This window comes from Scyliorhinus canicula, chromosome 2, assembly GCF_902713615.1.
Source record: "Scyliorhinus canicula chromosome 2, sScyCan1.1, whole genome shotgun sequence".
NCBI lineage: Eukaryota > Metazoa > Chordata > Chondrichthyes > Carcharhiniformes > Scyliorhinidae > Scyliorhinus > Scyliorhinus canicula.
Window position 1 is genome coordinate 231,181,129 of NC_052147.1, and position 20,641 is coordinate 231,201,769.

The following is a 20,641-nucleotide window of genomic DNA, read 5'->3' on the forward strand; positions in this document are numbered from 1 at the left end:
GGCTAACTGGATAGCTCTTTTACGAATAATGGGGCAAATGGGCTTCCTCTGTGATGGATCATTCTATGATTCTTCTCTGGTTTCCACTTCTGCTAACTGTTTATGCTACTGGCTTGCCTCTGGTCTAATATCTGGTCTGCTTCTGTCAGCCCAGGTTTAACCCACAGGGGCTGGTTTAGCACAGTGGACTAAACAGCTGGCTTGTAATGCAGAAAAAGACCAGCCTCCCCGAACAGGCGCCGGAATGTGGCGACTAGGGGCTTTTCACAGTAACTTCATTGAACCTACTTATAAGCGATTATTATTATTTTCCACTACTGTGAATACTTATCTGACTTTGACGTGTTCGTATTGGTTCTCATCCTGCTCTGGATCATGTTCCCTTGCTGCTGAATAATGTTTCCCTTGCTACTTGCCACTTGCTCCCTGTGGCCGCTGACTCTCCTGCTCACCCCCTCGAGTCCGAAAACTGAGAACTTGAACAATTTTAATAAACAACCTTTGAAAACAGGATGAACACTTTGAACCTGTCATGATGCATTTCAGATTTATATAAGTTGATCAGCAGTGATAATCCTGTTGAAAAGCTTAAGCATATTTATGTTGTAGACAGTTGCGTGTTGCACTGAACAATTATTAGTCTGGCAAATCAGCAATGCAAGCTACATCACAGCATATTGATTATTTTCCTGTGGAAGAAATATTTACGTATAATGTAAGTACCTCTTGCCATCCCACATAACACTTTCTGTGGCTTACCTTTGTAATTAGCAGGGTGAATATTTTTCATTTTATTTTGATCATTTCTGAATCAATTACTAAGAGCTAATAACAGAAATCAAACTGCATTGTGAACATAGTTCCTTCAAAGAATTGTGTATACTTTATGAGATGCAAACTTTAAAGAATAATCTAATGAATAATTTGACAGTATACTTAACACAATGCGAGAATGCTAGTATGCTGGTATCAGTGATGAATGCTAGACAGGAATATACCCTGAATGTGTTCATGGATTTTATGAAAATATATTTTTTACTTGGAAATGTGAAGACCTCATTAGAATTAAACTGCAATCTCTTATATTGCAGTTGCGTTACCCGAAGCAAGCAGCTTAAGGGTTCTGAAGCCGGCGGTGCTTATGACAAGTTAATTATATACTTGTGCACATATCAGTGAAACATTTCTACCCATGTGTAGCTCTCTCATCACTAAAACAAGTGCCGATCAATGTGAAAGCTAATTCTGAGACTGCAAGTAAGGCAATACAGCTCATTGCTAAATACTGTGATCTACTGTCGAAACTGTGATCTACTGTCGAAAAGATAAGAACTTTCTAAAAGCAGAATAAACATCCGTGTATTAACCTATAGGCGCACTGCTGGTCTTCTTTAAAGTATAACTAATTTTATTTCAGAGAGGCGGTGGCACCCTGTTCGGGTGCTGGAATGCCCTGAATTCAGAATGCCCAATTTGTCCCATGTACTTAATGATCTGTTGAGCTGCTCGCAGAAAAATACTTTTCACAGTACCTCGGTGCATGTGACAAGAAACAAATCCAATCCAATCCAATTCACCCAACAAGCATGTCTTTCGCTACTTGTGGGATTAAACCGGAGCACAAGGAGGAAACGCACTTAGACATGGGGAGAATGTGCAGACTCCGCACAGACAGTGACCCAAGCCAGGAAATGAACCCAGGTCCCCGGCATTGTGAAGAAACAGTGCCAACCACTGTGCTACTGTGCCGTCCTTTTCAGAGGCCCTGCCTAATGTTCTGGGGGCACAGGTCCAAAGTCTGGCCAAAGTCTGGGGCAGCAGGGTAGCATGGTGGTTAGCATCAATGCTTCACAGCTCCAGGGTCCCAGGTTCGATTCCCGGCTGGGTCACTGTCTGTGCGGAGTCTGCACGTCCTCCCCCTGTGTGCGTGGGTTTCCTCCGGGTGCTCCGGTTTCCTCCCACAGCCCAAAGATGTGCGGGTTAGGTGGATTGGCCATGCTAAATTGCCCGTAGTGTCCTAAAAAGTAAGGTTAAGGGGGGGTTGTTGGGTTACGGGTATAGGGTGGATACGTGGGTTTGAGTAGGGTGATCATTGCTCGGCACAACATCGAGGGCCGAAGGGCCTGTTCTGTGCTGTACTGTTCTATTCTATGATCTATGATCCATGATCTATGAAACTTAAATGCAATTAATTACTAAAGTTCAAGGAATAATTATGTTTCTGTGAAACTGTCATTGAAAAGAAAATCCATCTGAATCACTTGGCGAAGAAGATCACCTGTTCTGGATTACGTGTGACTCCAGGCAATGTGGTTGACTCTTAACTGCCCTCTGAAGTGGCTGAGTGAGCAACTCAGTTCAAGGGCAATTAGGGATGGGCAACAAATAGAGGCCTTACCAGCAATGCCAACATCCCATGAAATCATTTTAAAAAATAAAGAATGCAGTTGGTAGCGCAGTTGCCTCTGAGTTGGGAGCTGTGGGATCAAATCTTTTTTCAAATTGTAAAGAAGACACTCCAGTTGAGTGCTGTGTTGCCTTTCAGTTGAGATGGTAACTGAAGCCCTGTCTGTGATGTCATGTGGATGCTAAAGATCCCATGGCACTATTTTAAAAAAGAGCAAGGCTGTTACCCTAGTGTTGTGCATGTTTAGCCCTCAATTGATCTCCCTACAAAATGCCTTATCTGGTCATTAGCACATTGCTGTTTTTAGAAACCACTTGGCTCAGTGTGGGCTGAAACGGTGAATTCTCGGACGTTTTACAACGCCAAACTCGGCAGCAATCCCTCATCAATTCTGGGACCAGTGAGGGGCCAGCAGTGGCGGCGGGTGTAACTCCCGCCTCCCGCACCAAAAACGGCTGGAGAATGGCCGGGTCCGTGGTCACGCATGTGCATGGTGACGACCTGCAGCAGTCGCGACGTACAACATGGCGTCGGCCGTGCGCGGACCCAACCTGCCAAGTGTGACCCCACATGCCACCGCCTGGCCACCCACCACCAGTTCCCCCAGCCCTCACAGAAGCCCCCCTCTGCCAGCGGCACGGATCGCGGCCAAGCGTGGCGGCGCTGGATATAGTCTGCAGCTGTCACTCCGGGTTCCCAACCGCTCAGATCACATGTCAACTGCACGATCGGAAACTCGGCCCATCAGGGGTGGAGCATTGGGGAGGACCTTCTGATGACGCACCAATGCCGTTTCAACGGTGTGCACCCAGCGACATGATGACGCCATTTCGGAGGGGGCGGAGACTCAAAAACTAGCAATTTGGGTGTCAAGAGGGATTCTCTGCCCGATTGCTGATTACAATATCGGCGTCGGGCAATGGAGAATCCCGCCTCAGGTGTATTAAACTGGTTGTTGCATTTCCAACATTACAACAGTAATTTGCAGCACTTCAAAAGTAATACATTGGCTGTAAAGTGCTTCACGACAGCCTGCGGTTGTAATAATTGCAATGTAAATGAGAGGGTTTTGTTATCAGTAGTGTACTTATATACTTATGGCATCACCTGTGTGACCTTGCAGTTCATTTAATTTAATATTTTGAACAGCACATCTTCAGCTTAACAAATAATAATTTACTTTTAGGTCAAAATGCCTTTTCAAAACTGACTGAAAATCAAAACGGTAACACAAGTGGGAGTAGCACGGTAACATAAGTGGATAGCACTGTTGCTTCACAGCGCCAGGGTCCCAGGTTCGATTCGATGCTGGGTCACTGTCTGTGCGGAGTCTGCGCATTCTCCCTGTGTCTGCGTGGGTTTCCTCCGGGTGCTCCGGTTTCATCCCACAGTCCAAAGACGTGGGTTAGGTTGATTGCCCATGATAAATTTCCCTTAGTGCCCAAAAAGGTTAGGAGGGGTTATTGGGTTACAGGGATAGAGTGGAAATGAGGGCTTAGAACATAGAACATAGAACAGTACAGCACAGAACAGGCCCTTCGGCCCTCAATGTTGTGCCGAGCCATGATCACCCTACTCAAACCCACGTATCCACCCTATACCTGTAACCCAACAACCGCCCCCTTAACCTTACTTTTATTAGGACACTACGGGCAATTTAGCATGGCCAATCCACCTAACCCGCACATCTTTGGACTGTGGGAGGAAACCGGAGCACCCGGAGGAAACCCACGCACACAGGGGGAGGACGTGCAGACTCCACACAGACAGTGACCCAGCCGGGAATCGAACCTGGGACCCTGGAGCTGTGAAGCATTTATGCTAACCACCATGCTACCCTGCTGCCCACTAGGGCTTAAGTGGGTCGGTGCAGACTCGATGGGCCGAATGGCCTCCTTCTGCACTCTATGTTCTATGTTCTAAAATTTGGATTTTCTGAAGTCAATGGCAAGTAGAATTGGGTGTGTTGGATTTATCCTGCAACTTTGGCCAATTCCCTGCTGCCCATTTTGATTCTGTCAAAATTGGATTTCACCCTCTTTTGCAAGATAGAATGAACTTAATGTGGTCTCATTTTATTGCCAGGAAACTACCAAAGTAGAAGATGTTTTTGAAAATATCCTCCAGGTCAGTATATCCAAGTTGCACATTATGTTTGACTTCAGTGCAGACACGATGGGCCAAATGGCCTCTTTCTATGCTGTAACAATGCTGTGATTCATCCTGACAACTGTGAAGAATGGATATGAGGAATGCTGTTCAGAATTTAGTGGGCGGGATTCTCTGACCCTCCATGCCGGAATCGCAACCAGCGCGGGGCGCAGAATAGCCATTCACGCCGGAAATCTGGCGCGTCGGCGCTTCCGCGGACCCGCCAGTCCCGTGTGCGCAGTCAACGCGGCGCCAGTCGGGGCCCGTTGGAACAGGTCCCCGCGGCAATTCTCCGCGGTCAACCAGCCGAACCCCCGCCAGCGTGGGTACCACCCGGCAGGAGCTGGGACCTGTGGCCGCGGTGGAGATCGTTGTGGGCCATCACGATCTGGGAGGGACCTACCTTCCTCTGCGCTGGCCCACTGTGTGGCTCTTCCATGTCTGCCTGCTAGTACCCTGGAAAACGGAGAATCTTGGACCTTTGAGGAAAAATTCTGGAGTGATTCCCACCCGTTTTCCGGCGGACTTAGTCCCCAGAAGGGAGAATCCCACCCTATAGATTCAAAGATAATGGCTGTGCTACATTGCCATCGCAATGTTTAAACCAGCTTTGTGTGAGCTATTAATTACAAATCTCTTGTTGAGGCAAAAAGCTCTGTAACAGATCAACTGGATGGTGTGATAAATAGGCTTATTTTAATAAGGTGGAGTTGCAGTGGGTGCAAGTTCTGGCTGAGGCTGGGCTACTCCACTCAATGGCTTCATGAGCGATTGGAAGGTAATTGGAAGGTAAGATCACTGTTCGTTTACACAAAACACAAATAACCCGGCCACCAATCTTGGTCTCTGAATCTTGTGCGTTTTATATCAACAACCGACAAATTAGTTTGGATATTGGAGTTCAGGTTATCATATCAGATCAGATCTCATTGAATGGTGGAGCAGACTCGATGGGCCGAGTGGCCTACTTTTGCTCCTATGTCTTATAGTCTTATCATCTTCACTCAGAGGGTTGTGGATCTTTGGAATTCTCTTTCCAAGAGATCAGTGGATGCTATGTTGTTGAATGTTTTAAAGTCTTTGATAGATATATTTTGGTCTCACAAGGAACAAGGGATCTGGGGAGTGGGTGATGCAAACAGCGGGTATGACCTAAGCTATTTTATGGTTCACGCAACTCCCGAAAGGAAAGTGGGTTTGAAGAAAATCAGCTGTGACTATACTGAGTGGTGTAGTAGATGTGAGGGACCATATGGCCCACTCCAGCTCCAACGTGTTCTGGCTTCATCCGAAAATTACACATTATAAATAACTACACAATAAATCAAAATTTATATTCATGAAGGTAAAAACTTTTGGATGCCAGACTCAGCTCTATATGGAAAATATATGGAATCTGTATGGGTAGAGTTGAGAAATACCAAGGGGCAAAAAACATTAGTGGGTGTCATATATAGACCCCCAAACTGCAGCGGTGAGGTTGGGAATGGCGTTAAACACAATATCAGAGACACATGTAACAAGGGAAAATTGGTGATCATGGGTGATTTTAATCTTCACATAGATTGGGCAAATCAAATTAGCCACAATGCCATTGTAGCCATCTGGAATGGCCACTTACAACAAGAAACATGGACGTTTGCAAAGTCTAAAGGGAAATATGGACAATGTAAGATTCAGGCAGACACAGAGCCTGCATGTATATTCATGAGCACAGAATCCAGACAGCATTGAAACCCCCAACTGATTAGCATTTAATGGCCCATCTCTGTCAGACAAAGGATTGATACTCAGGTAACTGATACAAGCCCAGACATTTCGGCGCCAATCCCCTTACTCAGGAAGCATAAACAGCAAGGTCAATGACCGATTAAGACACTCCCAGCCATCAAGGCACCCACCCCTTTATTGGCTCAGATCGAAGGCAGTGTTCGAGAACTGCCCAATTAATTGGGTCCAAACCTAAGGACCCCCAAAAGAGCGCAAAACTCCCCAAGGATAAAGAGAGACACTGCCATGTGTTCATCCTCTTTTGGACCTGGCGCTCCGGCAACGTCCATCTTCAACTGCAGCACCACTAGAAGCAAGTTCAAGTTCAACGCTCGCTACCAGATGGATGATCCTAACCGAACCGCAGTTACTTCTCCAGATCCAGCAGATCTAGATGCGAACAAAGGCCACTGTTCCTCTGACCTAAGCCAGGTGTCTGAAGTTAAGTACAGGTTGTCATAGTTGTTAGGTGTAGTTTAACTCGTAGTGTTTATGTTGCATGTGTAAGTTAATCTTGTGTGTAAATAAAGTACCATTGATCTTGAACTAACTAACTGGTTGTTTGGCTCTTTGATCAATACCCTGTTGAACCTTGTGGCGGTATCATTTGATACCTGGTGACTCTGAAAGCATATTATATCAATATCTAGATAAAAGAAGGGCAACCTTATTGACTGCCATATTTATAGCAAGTAAAGATAGCAACATTTATTGGCGACTTCTGACGTGACTCTACCCAGAAGTCCGAGAGAACCCACAAAACTTTTGAATTAGAAATCCAATTGTAAAATAAACCACAAGTGTAAGACCAGTATTATCAAACCTCCAGGATTCAGAAGTGTGTAGTAATTTGCATGCGTACTAACAAGAGATATAAGATAAACTCAATAGATTTTGTTGCGTGAAACCTTCGGGAGTTGTGTGAACCGGAAAATAGCTTAAGCCATACCTGCTGTTTGCATCACCGTTTTATTCACCTCTGTCCCAAATTCCCAGTAGAGATACAGAGAGTATGGTAGAGATGGCAATGAAGGCAATGGAACGCCTTATGTACCCACAGGAACCCGAGGTTGCAGCGACCGATAGAACAGAACAGTCCCATATGGGAAGAGGAAATTAGGAAGTACCTAAAGGGGAAAGGATGGCCCCTATGGTCTGAGTTTTTTGCAAATGAAGAGACAGGCCCTGGTAGTATAGGACAAACTTGGTGGGATAACCTGATCGAGATCCATAAAAAGAATTCAGGTAGAGTTCGTAAGCCGATGGCAATCGTGTCCTGTTCGGCACAATTGCCAGGCACAGAGGAGGTTGTGAGGACGTTCTGCAGACAGCTTGAAGAGAAAGAGAAGAGGAATGAGGGAAACGTTAGAGAATGCGAAAAAATAAATGAGCAACTCCGAGGGCAGCTAGCGGCGAAGGACAAAGAAATGGCTGATGTCGTAGGGGCACACCAATCTTGTCTCGCTCACCTAAGTAGCTTTCAGTCACAGTATGATGAGGCCTACCAAGACACGCAACGCCCGGTCTCGGTAAGAGAGGAAACAGAACACAGAGTACAACAATTGAAAAAGCAATGTGAGGACTTAAAGGCAGCCCCATGAGCACTCCACAGTTCCACCACGGAACAGAGGCAGAGTTCGGTAGACCATGCCAAATGCAGGCAGAAAATTGCAAGATTGCTATCACTGCTCTCAGTTCAGAATGGGTTCAGAGATACCTTTGGACCAAATTTAGATCAGGGAGATGGCCCCGATTGGCAGGAACTTAATTAAATGGCCCATCGATACGTAAACGGAACAGAGATTCAGAATAGAACCCCCAGGCCCCAAAAAGGAAAGCACCCGCACCAACGACTTAACAGGCAGCACCTGAGTACCGACAGAAGACCAACCCAATTTTGTGTAAACCACCCCACTAACCATCACCCAGTTAAGTGATGCCCATGATAAAATAGAAACTTTTCACCCCACATCAGACCCACGCCATTTGTTTGAGCGAGTTAGATAACAGACGGCCATGAACGGTCTGGACGAGCAGGAAGAAGTGAAACTCATAGTAATGAGCCTTGACCCTTCTGTTTGCTCAGCCCTTCCCAACCTACAAAATGTAGGAGGAGGTAGCCTCCAGAATATGAAGACAACCATCTTAGATGCAATTGGCTATAATAGAGGAGATCCCGTAGAAGGACTCAACCAATGTCGGCAGAAAAAAGGAGAGCATCCAACAGCATTTGCTGGACGCCTCTGGATACACTTCACAGCAGTATTTGGAGATTTAGCCCGCGCCCATTTAACTGCAGACAATATGGCCAAATGGACCTGTACTTTAGTCTCCCATGCCACAGAGGCAGGACAAAAAGCATGTGCCAATTATGACCCCTCAGACCCTGCACACAATGAAGTGTGGGTTCAGAAGAGACTATCTAGAGCTTGGGAACAATCCCTACATAACAAGGCAGAGCAGGAGAAGGTAGAAGCAAACATGAATCCAGTAAGGACACATCAAGACCCCGCATGGGTAAATGAGGGTTGAAATAACATGCAGCACCCTAAAACGCAGGGATGCTACAATTGTGGACACGAGGGACATTACGCCCGAGAATGCAATGCCCCCCCGAAACAGCAACGGAATCAGCACGCAAATGCTCCACCTAGGAACAATGCCAAGCCTATCCACAGCGTTAGCGCACGTTCAGATAATTTGGCCATAAATGGCACCGATTGATGGTGTTCGGACTCCCCAACTTGGGTCTGTGACACACTTTGGGACAAGTCCGGAAGACCGGTAGTCACAGGCACAGTCTGGGGACACCCGTAGAGTTCCTTTGCGACACAGGAGGGTCCCGAACCACGTTAAACTCCTCCACAATGTACCAGCGAGATATATGCCCCACTACAGACACCATCACCCTTAGTGGATTTACAGGACACCTCCAGCAGGGACACATTACGGCCCCTGTGGATATTCAGATTGGTAACATTAGAAGCACTCAGATGTTTTGGTAGATTTACCCCAGACAGCAGAGCACATCTTGGGGATAGATTTCATGAGCTCACACAACCTTTCTTTCGACCCTGTAAATAAGTGTGTGTGTGGAAAATGGCTAGAGCAGCACGAGCCCCCTCCACGCTCACAGTAGGAAACTACGAACAGAGGATTAGCTTAGTGGGAGATTACTGGTTTGATCCACAAACCATTACCATGGACAAAACAATGAGGGAAGTCTTGAAGAGATACAAAGCATCTTTTTTCCAGCACAAGCACGATTGCGGTAAAATTCCAGGAGTGGTCAACATTACAGGTCCCGATCCTAAGCCCCAAAAACAATATGGTTTTCCACAGCAAGCAGAGGGAGAAATAGCTAAAGTAAGCCAAAGGTGACCCTGAATTACACCTGAATCAAGGTGTAATTTGGCCTGTAGCCTTGACAAATAATGCCCCGATTTGGCCCGTAAAAAAAACAGATGGTTCATGGAGACTGACCATCGATTATAGAGAATTGAACAAAGTAACTCCGTTAGCAGCTCCCACCGTTGCCACGAGTCCCGAGACCATGTTAAAGCATGGACTGCAGTCAAAAGTTTTCACGGTTTTGGACATTAGCAATGGCTAATGATAAAAAGTGCCAATACAAATTTGCATTCACCTTCCAGGGACAGCAATATACGTGGACATGCCTTCCACAAGGTTTCCACAACTCCCCCTCCATTTTTTACAGACAATTGTCTCATGGATTGCCGAAGTTTTCCCAACCCGAATACCTCATTCAATATGTGGACAACTTGCTCCGAAAGACTGACACCAAGGAAGAGCACATTTTGCTTCTTTCTGAACTATTAGGTCTCCTAAAAGAAATTGGATGTAAAATGAACCCCAAAAAAGCCCAAATTCTCCAAGAAAAGGTCACTTATTTAGGAACAGTTATAACACATGGTAAGCGTGAGATAGAGCAAAAACATATCAATACAATTGTTAAATTGCCCTTGCCCCATAGTTTTACAGTACTCCGGTCATTTGATTGGTTACTGCAGGAATCATATAGATGGTTTTGCCACAAAGGCAGCCCCACTTTCCGAACTCCTTAAGAAACAGGCCCCATGGAAATGGCTTCCACAGCACACCGTATGCCGTAGATGCATTGAAACGCGCCCTAAGTACAGCTCCCGCTTTGCAGGCACCAGACCCACACTCCCCACATGCAATAGAGGTAGCGACCACCAACCGAACCCTTTTGGCCATACTTCTCCAGGAAAGGCATGATCGTTTAGGACCCGTAGCCTCTGCCTCACGAGTTTTAGATCTGGTAGAGCAAGGATTTTCTGCCTGCGAAAGGCACTTGCTCATAGTTTTTTGTGCCGTTCAGTACTTTGCATACATAACTGGACTCAACCCCGTAACCATCTTGACCGAGCACACCCCGACACAGCTACTGTTGGACGGTAGACTAAAAGACGGTACAGTTAGTCAAATTAGAGCAGCACGCTGGACCATACCCCTACAAGGATGTGACATTACAGTAAAGAGGATAAAGACGCACACGTTTCTGGCCGATAATTTACAATATGCAGGACTTGAGTGTGAGATCATTGCAGCCAAGCACAACAAAGGACCCTTTATTCCCAAATTGTTACCAAAGGAAACAGGCATCAGCATACAGAGAACCTGGCCCACAGATAATTCACTAAAAATTTAAGTAGATGGCTCCTCCTCAATTCTAAATGGAAAAAGGATTACAGGATGTGGCATATATGTAGAAGACGCGCAGGGATGCGCATTAGAGCAGATATTGTTACAATTGCCAGGACATTTAGGTTCACAGGCAGCCGAGTTAGCAGCCATTGCATACATTGTGCAGCACCCAGATACATTCCCGACCCCAGCAGACATATATTCAGACAGCTTATATGTTTGCAACAGCCTGACGGAGTTCCTGCCCCTGTGGGAATCTAGAGAATTTCTATCCGCTGACGGTAAACCCCTACCTTCAGCGCCATTACTGAAGCACATTCTCAAGGAAGCTAAAGATCATAAATATGGCATCATAAAGGTTAGAAGCCTTCATCGTTCCTCCCCACCCGGTAACATAAAAGCAGATGCCCGAGCAAAAACAGGCTCAAGACATGGTCACTTTTGGCAACCCCCCGAGCGTGCCCTAGTACATGCGGTCCAGGTCTCACAGACCAATATTCAAGATTTGGCACAGGCACAAAAGGAAGACGGCACGCTTAAGGAAACTTCACAGCTCCCTAAGATAGGTTCAAAGACACTTTCACGGGTACACGACGGAATCATATTAAAGGATGGTATTGATGTGGTCCCCACCCAAGACAGGAAGCAGATTATTTGTCAATTCCAGGATGGACACGGACACCAAGGGATAGAATCTACCCTTACCCACCTCAGACCTCTCTGCTGGTGGCCCGATTTAAAAACTGATGTAACCCACTACATTGAAATTGTTTAATTTGCGCCCAGAACAACCCAGACAGATACGCAAAGATAGGTCAGCTAAGACACACCCGCCCTGTTAATGGCCCAGGACGAACTTACAATTAGATTACATTGGTCCCCTCCCCCCCTGCAGAAATAGATTTAAATATGTGTTGGTCGTAATCAACACTTTCACAAAATGGGTGGAAGCATTTCCTTCCAGGACAAACACCGCTAAAGCGACAGCAAAAATTCTAACCCAGCAAATATTTACTAGATAAATATTTGCCCCGTAGTATTAAGTTGGACCAAGGTTCGCACTTCACAGGAAGAGTAATGAAAAACGTCCTAAAAATTTTTGGAATTGAACAGAAGTTTCACATTGTCTATCACCCACAATCCAGGAGCATTGTGGAACACATGAACCGAACCATAAAGGCAACACTTAGGAAGATGGGACACAGTTCTCCCATTTGCACTGATGTTTATTAGAAACATGATGTCGAGTTCGACAGGATACACCGCCCACACCTCATGACCGGATGACCCATGAAGGGTACTGAGTATTTATTTGGACTTGATTTGGCCAGCCCCACAGTCACCGCCCTTACCCACGAAAAAGTGGTCCAAAACATTAGGGAGAATATTCCTGAAAGTGAACCCACGGAAGGCGATGGGCCCGGACGGGATCCCTGGTCGTGCACTCAGAGCCTGCGCATACTAGCTGGCAGAGGTATTCACAGACATCTTTAACCTATCCCTAATCCACTCCGAGGTCCACACCTGCTTCAAGAAGACCACCATCATACCAGTACCAAAGAAGAACCAGGCAACATGCCTCAATGACTACCGCCTGGTGGCCCTGACGTCAGTTGTAATGAAGTGCTTCGAGAGGCTGATCATGAAGTGCATCACCTCCATACTCCCGGAACGCCTTGACCCACTTCAATTCGCATACCGTCGCAACCGGTCCACATCAGACGCCATTTCCCTGGCCCTACACTCATCCCTAGAGCAACTCGAAAACAAGGACTCCTACATCAGACTCCTATTTATTGACTACAGCTCCGCCTTCAACACCATAATCCCAGCCAAGCTCATATCAAAGCTCCAAAACCTAGGACTTGGCTCTCCACTCTGCAACTGGATCCTTGACTTTCTGACCTTGACCTTACACAGTCAGTAAGAATGAACACCAACACCTCCTCCACAATAGTCCTCAATACCGGTGCCCCGCAGGGCTGCGTACTTAGCCCCCTACTCTACTCCCTGTACACACACGACTGCGTGGCAAAACTTGGTTCCAACTCCACCTACAAGTTTGCTGACGATACGACCATAGTGGGCCGGATCTCGAATAACGACGAGTCCGAATACAGGAGGGAGATAGAGAACCTAGTGGAGTGGTGTAACTACAACACTCTCTCCCTCTGTGCCAGCAAAACTAAAGAGCTGGTCATCGACTTCAGGAAGCAAAGTACTGTACACACCCCTGTCAGCATCAACGGAGCCGAGATGGAGATGGTAAGCAGTTTCAAATTCCAAGGGGTGCACATCACCAAAAATCTATCCTGGTCCACTCACGTCGACGCTATCACCAAGAAAGCACAACAGCGCCTATACTTCCTCAGGAAACTAAGGAAATTTGGCATGTCCACATTAACCCTTGCCAACTTTTACAGATGCACTATAGAAAGCTTCCTATCGGGCTGCATCACAGCCTGGTATGGCAACTGCTCGGCCCAGGACCGCAAGGATCTTCAGAGAGTCGTGAATACTGCCCAGTCCATCACACGAAACTGCCTCCCATCCATTGATTCCATCTACACCTCCCGCTGCGGACAGCATAATCAAGGATCCCTCCCACCCGGCTTACTCACTTTTCCAACTTCTTCCATAGGGCAGGAGATTCAGAAGTCTGAGAACACGCACGAACAGACTCAAAAACAGCTTCTTCCCCACTGTCACCAGACTCCTAAATGACCCTCTTATTGACTGACCTCATTAACACTACACCCTGTATGCTTCAACCGATGCCAATGCTTATGTAGTTACATTGTACATCTTGTGTTGCCCTATTATGTATTCTCATGTATTTTCTTGAATTTTGTTTAATTCCCTTTTCTTCCATGTACTGAATGATCTGTTGAGCTGCTTGCAGAAAAATACTTTTCACTGTACCTCGGTACACGTGACAATAAACAAATCCAATCCAATCCAATCCAAGCAGCACAGTTCGCTGCAGCTGTTCGACTAGGTGCTAGGAAAAAACAGTACACCCGGTAGAGTATATGGTCGGACATCAAGTCATGATCTCCCTGTACATTCCTCTCCGCCAAATTTCTGACAAAGTAAGCCCCTCAGTTTACAAGATTACATATCCGAATGGAAAGTCCGGATGGTTTCATATAAACCAGCTTAAGGTTTATGGAACGCAGTGCAGCCACTCACACCCACATTTCACTGGCAATAGCAGACAACAAAGACCTTCCCACTGGCAACCGAATCCAACCCTCCCCCAGCCAGGACAGCACGTCCACAGACACGACCTTGACTCCATCCCCAGAGACCAGTTTCCGCCTCTCACTTGATTCGGCTGCTAGCGATAGCGACAGCGAAAGAATTACTGACGTACTTGAAATCTCTGACCAATGGCAAAACAGGCCAGGCCTCAGTCACTACAGCCCTTGTGACACCGACCACGATATGTTCAGCCCCTCAGAGACCATTTATTTGCCACTACCAGAACCTGACCCACCGCCCGACGATAGCTATCCCTCCCTTGCCCCTACCGCCCCACAAGATAAGAAACAATAGCACCATGACAATTCTTATAGACTGATAAGAAATGACGAAATGGATCTCACATCGGCCCACGCCGCCTTGGCACAGAAAACCCAGTCAAGAGTTTGGCAACCGGGAGATGGTGACGACTCCGAGTCTGATTCCCACCATGCTAACCCCTTTACGACCCTTTTCGGAATGGAATCCTGAGGAGTCCAGATGATGAGAGAAAGGAACCGATTGAGATTTACGGTGTCCTATTCCCTGATGGAACCTGCCCGCTTTCTTTCTTTAGTTTGTTTTTTTTTAATGTTGGATGTTTGTCTCTTGTACAACTTTTTGTGTTGATCTCACCAAATTTCTTGATGCAGTCGGACCTACTCTTTTGATGTCACATGGTAGTTAAAGGAACCAATTTGTAGGAAGTCCATAGATATTCAAATTCTTTCCGTTCTTGTAAGGTCATCCAGGCAGTGGAGTAACGGCACTGATCCCCGCCCTGCCTGAGGACCCTCTATGTATTTGGTCAGCCAAGCTCGGGTAGTGGAGCAACAGCACTGGTCACCGCCCTACCCGGGGATTCCACCCATTCTTGCCCTGCTGCAGCTCATACTCGCCTCATTTGGAAAGTTATTTTCGAAACTCTTTTACTGTTCTTTTAAAGTGTGGTTTAAAGAATGCACTTTGCCACAGTTTTTGTTTGCGTTCCAGCAATCCTTCGGTCGCTAACCCCCAACTACTATTGACATGTCCAAACACTTGGTTGAAACAAATTTGCTGCTAGAAAAAAACTACCTCAACACTGGACGGAGAAACTGTCCGCCCACTCAGCGCATCGACGACAGGCTGCGGGATTGCTCGCACTGTGACACAATTTATTTCTCGGATGTCTTGTCTCCCAAATGGTTGGTTTAGAAAAAAATAAGGGAGTCACATATGGTGACAATTCTAAACGGGAAATTGATGTTAAGGAGAAACAGACAGACAAACGAGATATTAAATAACAAGATAATAACATTTATTATGCTTGTACTACCAGGAATATACAAATATATCAGTAGACAGAGGAAGACAAAGACGAAATGAAGACGGACCTGATGACCTGCATCATGATCGTCGTTGGTTCACTACAGTTGCATTATCAGTCCCCATATCCTTTACCACACTGGCCTGAAACATGACCACCCAACACGATACCCCCAGCACGGACACTACACCACACATAGTAACAGCCACTGATACCCTCACATGGTGCGATAATATCATAAAGTGATATTTCCTTTCTTACACGGTAGAAGCCCTATTGATTATAGCAATACTTTGCAGTGTTGTCCAGACACTCAGTCTTCGGAAATGGCGATGGAGAGCCTCCCGCCCTCCAGTATACACACTCAGAGACCCTTTTTTCGGACTTCAACAGACTCCATACTCTTTCTGAACCCTTTTCTGCCTAATAAATGCCGCAGTTTTTCAAGCCAAATTACTTTCTCTGCAAATGGCATAAGTGTAAAGTAGAAATGTGATGCTGCTATCGTTTATTTTGTACTGCGATATAAGTTATTTTGGTTATTAGCTAGCAGCATAAGTGGAGTTTAGATAAGGACAGTTAGAGGTTACCCTGTTTGAGTAAAGAAGTTGAAATGGATGATTGAATGTGATAGTGCCCCCTTAGAATTTTTATAGATCTGTGATGTAAAAGAAAATCTTAGGTAAATGTTCCAATCCATAGGACAGAGTAGGATAGAACCTGTCCTTGATTAAGGGTACCCGGCACACAAGAGAACAGAAGAAAATTCAGTAGTATAATCCATCACGCTTCGGGTTTAGGATCAAGAGCATGGACTGTAGCCATCTGGGATGGCTATATACAAGAAGAAACATGGACGTTTGCAAAGCCTAAAGGGAAATATGGACAATGTAAGATTCAGGCAGACACAGAGCCTGCATGTATATTCGTGAGCAGAGAATCCAGACAGCATCGAAACCCCCAACTGATTAGCATTTAATGGCCCATCTCCGTAAGACAAAGGATTGATACTCAGGTAACTGATACAAGCCTAGACATTTCAACACCACTCCCCTTACTTAGGAAGCATAAACAGCAAGGTCAATGAGCACTTAGGATACGCCCAGCCATCAAGCCCTTTATTGGCTCAGATCAAAGGCTGTGATCGAGAACTGCCCAATTAGTTGGGTCCAAACCTAAGGACTGCCCAAAAGAGTGCAAACCTCCCCAAGGATAAAGGGAGACACTGCCATGTGTTCATCCTCTTTTGGACCTGGCGCTCCGGCAACGTCCATCTTCAACTGCAGCACCACCAGAAGCAAGTTCAAGTTCAACGCTCGCTACCAGACGGATGATCCTAAACGAACCACAGTTACTACTCCAGATCCAGCAGATCCAGATTCGAACAAAGGCTACTGTTCCTCTGACCTAAGCCAGGTGTCTGAAGTTAAGTACAGGTTGTCATAGTTATTAGGTGTAGTTTAGCTCATCGTGTTTATGTTGCATGTGTAAGTTAATCGTGTGTGTAAATAAAGTACCATTGATCTTGAACTAACTAACTGGTAGTTTGGCTCTTTGATCAATACCCGGTTGAACCTTGTGGCAGTATCATTTAATACCTGTTGACTCTGAAAGCATATTATATTAATATCTAGATAAAAGAAGGGCAACCTTATTGACTGCCATGTGAATGCGTCTCTAATTCACTTATCTATCAGTCCGGAAGAAACAGTCTCGAACACGCTCGTACTTAGAATATTCTTTATTGGGCAGCCCTCTAGGTATTCCAAAGAAACACCTGTGGGAGAGTGCCAAAGTTTTGCCCAAAGCATCCTATCTTTATATGGTTTTTTAAGGGGCTGTCCCTTACATTCACTTGAGCTTGCCTCCAGTACAGATTACAGCTTGTTTTACCAAATGTTTAGTACATGATTAATTTGTTATTGTCATATTTTCAATACATAATTTTACAGACATTGAGGTTATCTATTGGCACAGGAGCGTATAGCAATTTGAGCAAAACACCAGGTGTCCAGCCATGATTTATCAATGGCTCTTACATTTCATATTCCGTCATCCAGCCATCTTCCTTGTTTCTCAAGGCTATTTGGCTTACAGTCATGAATCGGCTCACGAATTCAATAATAACTCCCTCCTTAGTAAATTTCCACTAATGTGTCCCATTAATTCTAGATGGTTCTAGCTATTAACCCTTGCTTCACATTATCAGCCATATTTATAGCAAGTACACCACAGAGGAGGAATTCCTGGAGTGTATACGGGATGGTTTTCTTGACCAATATGTGGAGTGACCAATTGGGGAGCAGGCCATCTTACACTAGGCACTGTGTAATGAGAAGGGTATCATTGCCAATCCCTCTGTATGAGACCCCTTGGGGATGAGCGACCATAATATGATAGAATTTTGTATCAAGATGGAGAGTGAAGTAGTTGATTCAGATACGACGGTGTTGAATCTTCATAAAGGGAACTATGAAGATATGAGGCGTGAGTTGCCCTTAATAGATTGGGGAGAGTTACTTAAAGGGATGACAGTGGATAGACAGTGACAAACATTCAAGGAATGCATGGGGGAATTACAGCAACTGTTCATTCCTGTCTGTCAGAAAAGCAAAGGGGGTATCAGGGCCAATCCATGGGTTACAAAGGAAATTAGAAATAGTATCCAATCCAAGGAAGAAGCATACAGATTGGCCAAGAAAAATAATAGGTCTGAGGATTGGGAGCAGTTTAGAATTCAGCAAAAAGGATGAAGGCATTGATTAAGAAGGGGAAAGTACAGTACGAAAGGAAGTTTGCAGGGAACATGAAGACTGACACTAAGAGTTTCTATAGATATGTGAAGAGAAAGAGATTGGTAAAGAGAAATGTAGACCCCCTACAGACAGAAATAGGGGAATGCATGAGAAGAGACAAAATAAATGGCTGAGCAATTGAATACATACTTTGGTTCTGTCTTCACAAAGGAGGACACAAATCCAATAATGGAAATGCTGGAAAATGAAAGGTTTAGTGAGAGGGAAGGACTGAGGGAGATCAATATTAGTGGAGAAATGGTGCTGGGAAAATTGATTGGATTGAAGGCGGATAAATCCCCAGGGCCTGAGAATCTGCATCCCAGAGTGCTTAAGGAGGTGGCTCTGGAAATAGTGGACGCATTGGTGGTCATCTTCCAAGATTCTATAGACTCTGGAACTGTCCCGGCAGATTGGAGGGCACCTCACGTCACTCTGATATTCAGAAAGGGAGGTGGAGAGAAAGGAGGGAATTATAGACCAGTAAGCCGAACATTGGTAGTGGGGAAAATGCTTGAATCCATTATCAAGGACTTTATAGCAGAAATCTTAATAGATTGGGGAGAGTTACTTAAAGGGATGACAGTGGATAGACAGTGACAAACATTCAAGGAATGCATGGGGGAACTACAGCAACTGTTCATTCCTGTCTGACAGAAAAGCAAAGGAGGTATGAGGGCCAATCCATGGCTTACAAAGGAAATTAGAAATAGTATCCAATCCAGTAGCACTTTCGAAAGCAGTGCCAGGATCAGTCAGAGTTAGCATGGATTTATGAAGGGAAAATCATGCTTGACAAATCTGTTGGAATTCTTTGAGGATGTAACCAGTACATTTGACAAGGTGGGGCCAATTGATATGGTATATTTGGACTTTCAGAAGGCATTTGACAAAGTCCTGCTTAAGAGATTATTATGCAAAATTAAAGCACATGGGATTGGGGGATTTGTATTGAGGTGGATAGAAAACTGCTTGGCAGAGAGGAAACAAAGAATAGGGATTAATGGGTCCTTTTCAAATTGGCAGGCAGTAACTAGTGGGGTACCACAGGGATCAGTGCTGGGGCCCCAGATTTTCACAATATATATATATTAATGATTTGGATGAGGGAACAAAATATAACATCTCAAAGTTTGCAGATGATACCAAGTTAGGTGGGAGGGTGAATTGTGACAAGGATGCAGGGATCCTACAGCATGATCTGGACAGGTTGGGCGAGTAGGCAAATCAATGGCAGATGCAGTATAATTTGGATAAGTGTGAGGTTATTCACTTTGGAAGCAAAAACAGGAAGGCAGATTATTACCTGAATGGTTGTAGATTGGGAGAGGGGGGTGTACAGTGGGACCTTGGTGTCATAGAATATAAATCATAGAACAGTACAGCATATTCTACTGTCTCCACACCCTCGTTGATTATAGCATTTCCTGATAACTGCTCCCCCCCCTTTCACCGATGGAAGCACTTCCATCTGTGAACATGGTCAGGTCTGGGTCGTTAAGAGGGTGAAAATTCAAAACTTAAGATTTGTAAGTTCCAATTAAAATGCATCTTCAGCTGTGTGGACTGTTCATTACTTTATCAGAATTTAAAAGGCCAGAGCTCAGGCAAACCAGCATGGGAGTGTCAAGACATCTTCTGGATTACACACAAAAGCTTGTTGAAAGAGTTAATTGTCTTGCAGAGACAAAAAGGGGCGTATAGTGGGTGGATAAATTGGAATGAAGCCATTCGCATCTCTAAACTTGTTTTAAATTTTTCACTCAAATGGCTGGGAGTAAAAGTTGGAGTGCTGCCAAATTCCCGTTATCAAGTCTTTCAAGGAACACAATATGTTATTGAAACTCATGGACATATTTCATTTACCTATCTGTTGTTTATAAGTAATTCTGCAATCTCATAATTAAAACATCTGCGTTGTGAGACAGTTTCGTTTCACCCTACTGAAGATTATTTGTGTCAGGGAAGTTTCAACCCTGAACCAATGTAACACGGTTTGATCACACCTGTCACATGCACGTCAACCATCCCAACCTCCGCTGAGCACCACAAAACCAATACTTTCCTATTCCTACACACGTGATATCGCACCCTGACCAAAATTCTCTGTGTATCAAAATTACCCTTCAATGACAATGCGCAGACAACCCGAAGCTTTCAAATAATCACAGCTCGTAAAAAGTCAAGGTCTGAAGTCAAAGTCTGAATACAAAGACAGTGAATAGTTCAGAACAATGTTTAAATGCCTAAACTCTCTCTCTCTCTCTCTCTCTCTCT

The 20,641-nt window shown here is 45.1% G+C and overlaps 1 protein-coding gene across 6 annotated transcripts in view; it reads left to right on the forward strand.

Annotated features, from left to right (window-relative positions):
* Positions 1–569: 569 nt before the first annotated feature.
* Positions 570–20,641, forward strand: part of LOC119962017 (retinol dehydrogenase 7-like) — a 57,874-nt gene continuing 37,802 nt past the window's right edge. For 3 of the 6 annotated variants that reach the window (XM_038789764.1, XM_038789766.1, XM_038789769.1), the window contains exons 1-2: positions 572–715; positions 4,493–4,534. In XM_038789764.1, the coding sequence (XP_038645692.1) occupies positions 656–715; positions 4,493–4,534 (102 nt within the window). In that variant the 5' untranslated portion in view covers positions 572–655. Of the gene's footprint in view, positions 716–4,492; positions 4,535–20,641 lie in introns of all 6 variants that reach the window. The other 3 variants (XM_038789768.1, XM_038789770.1, XM_038789765.1) reach the window with 3 other exon arrangements.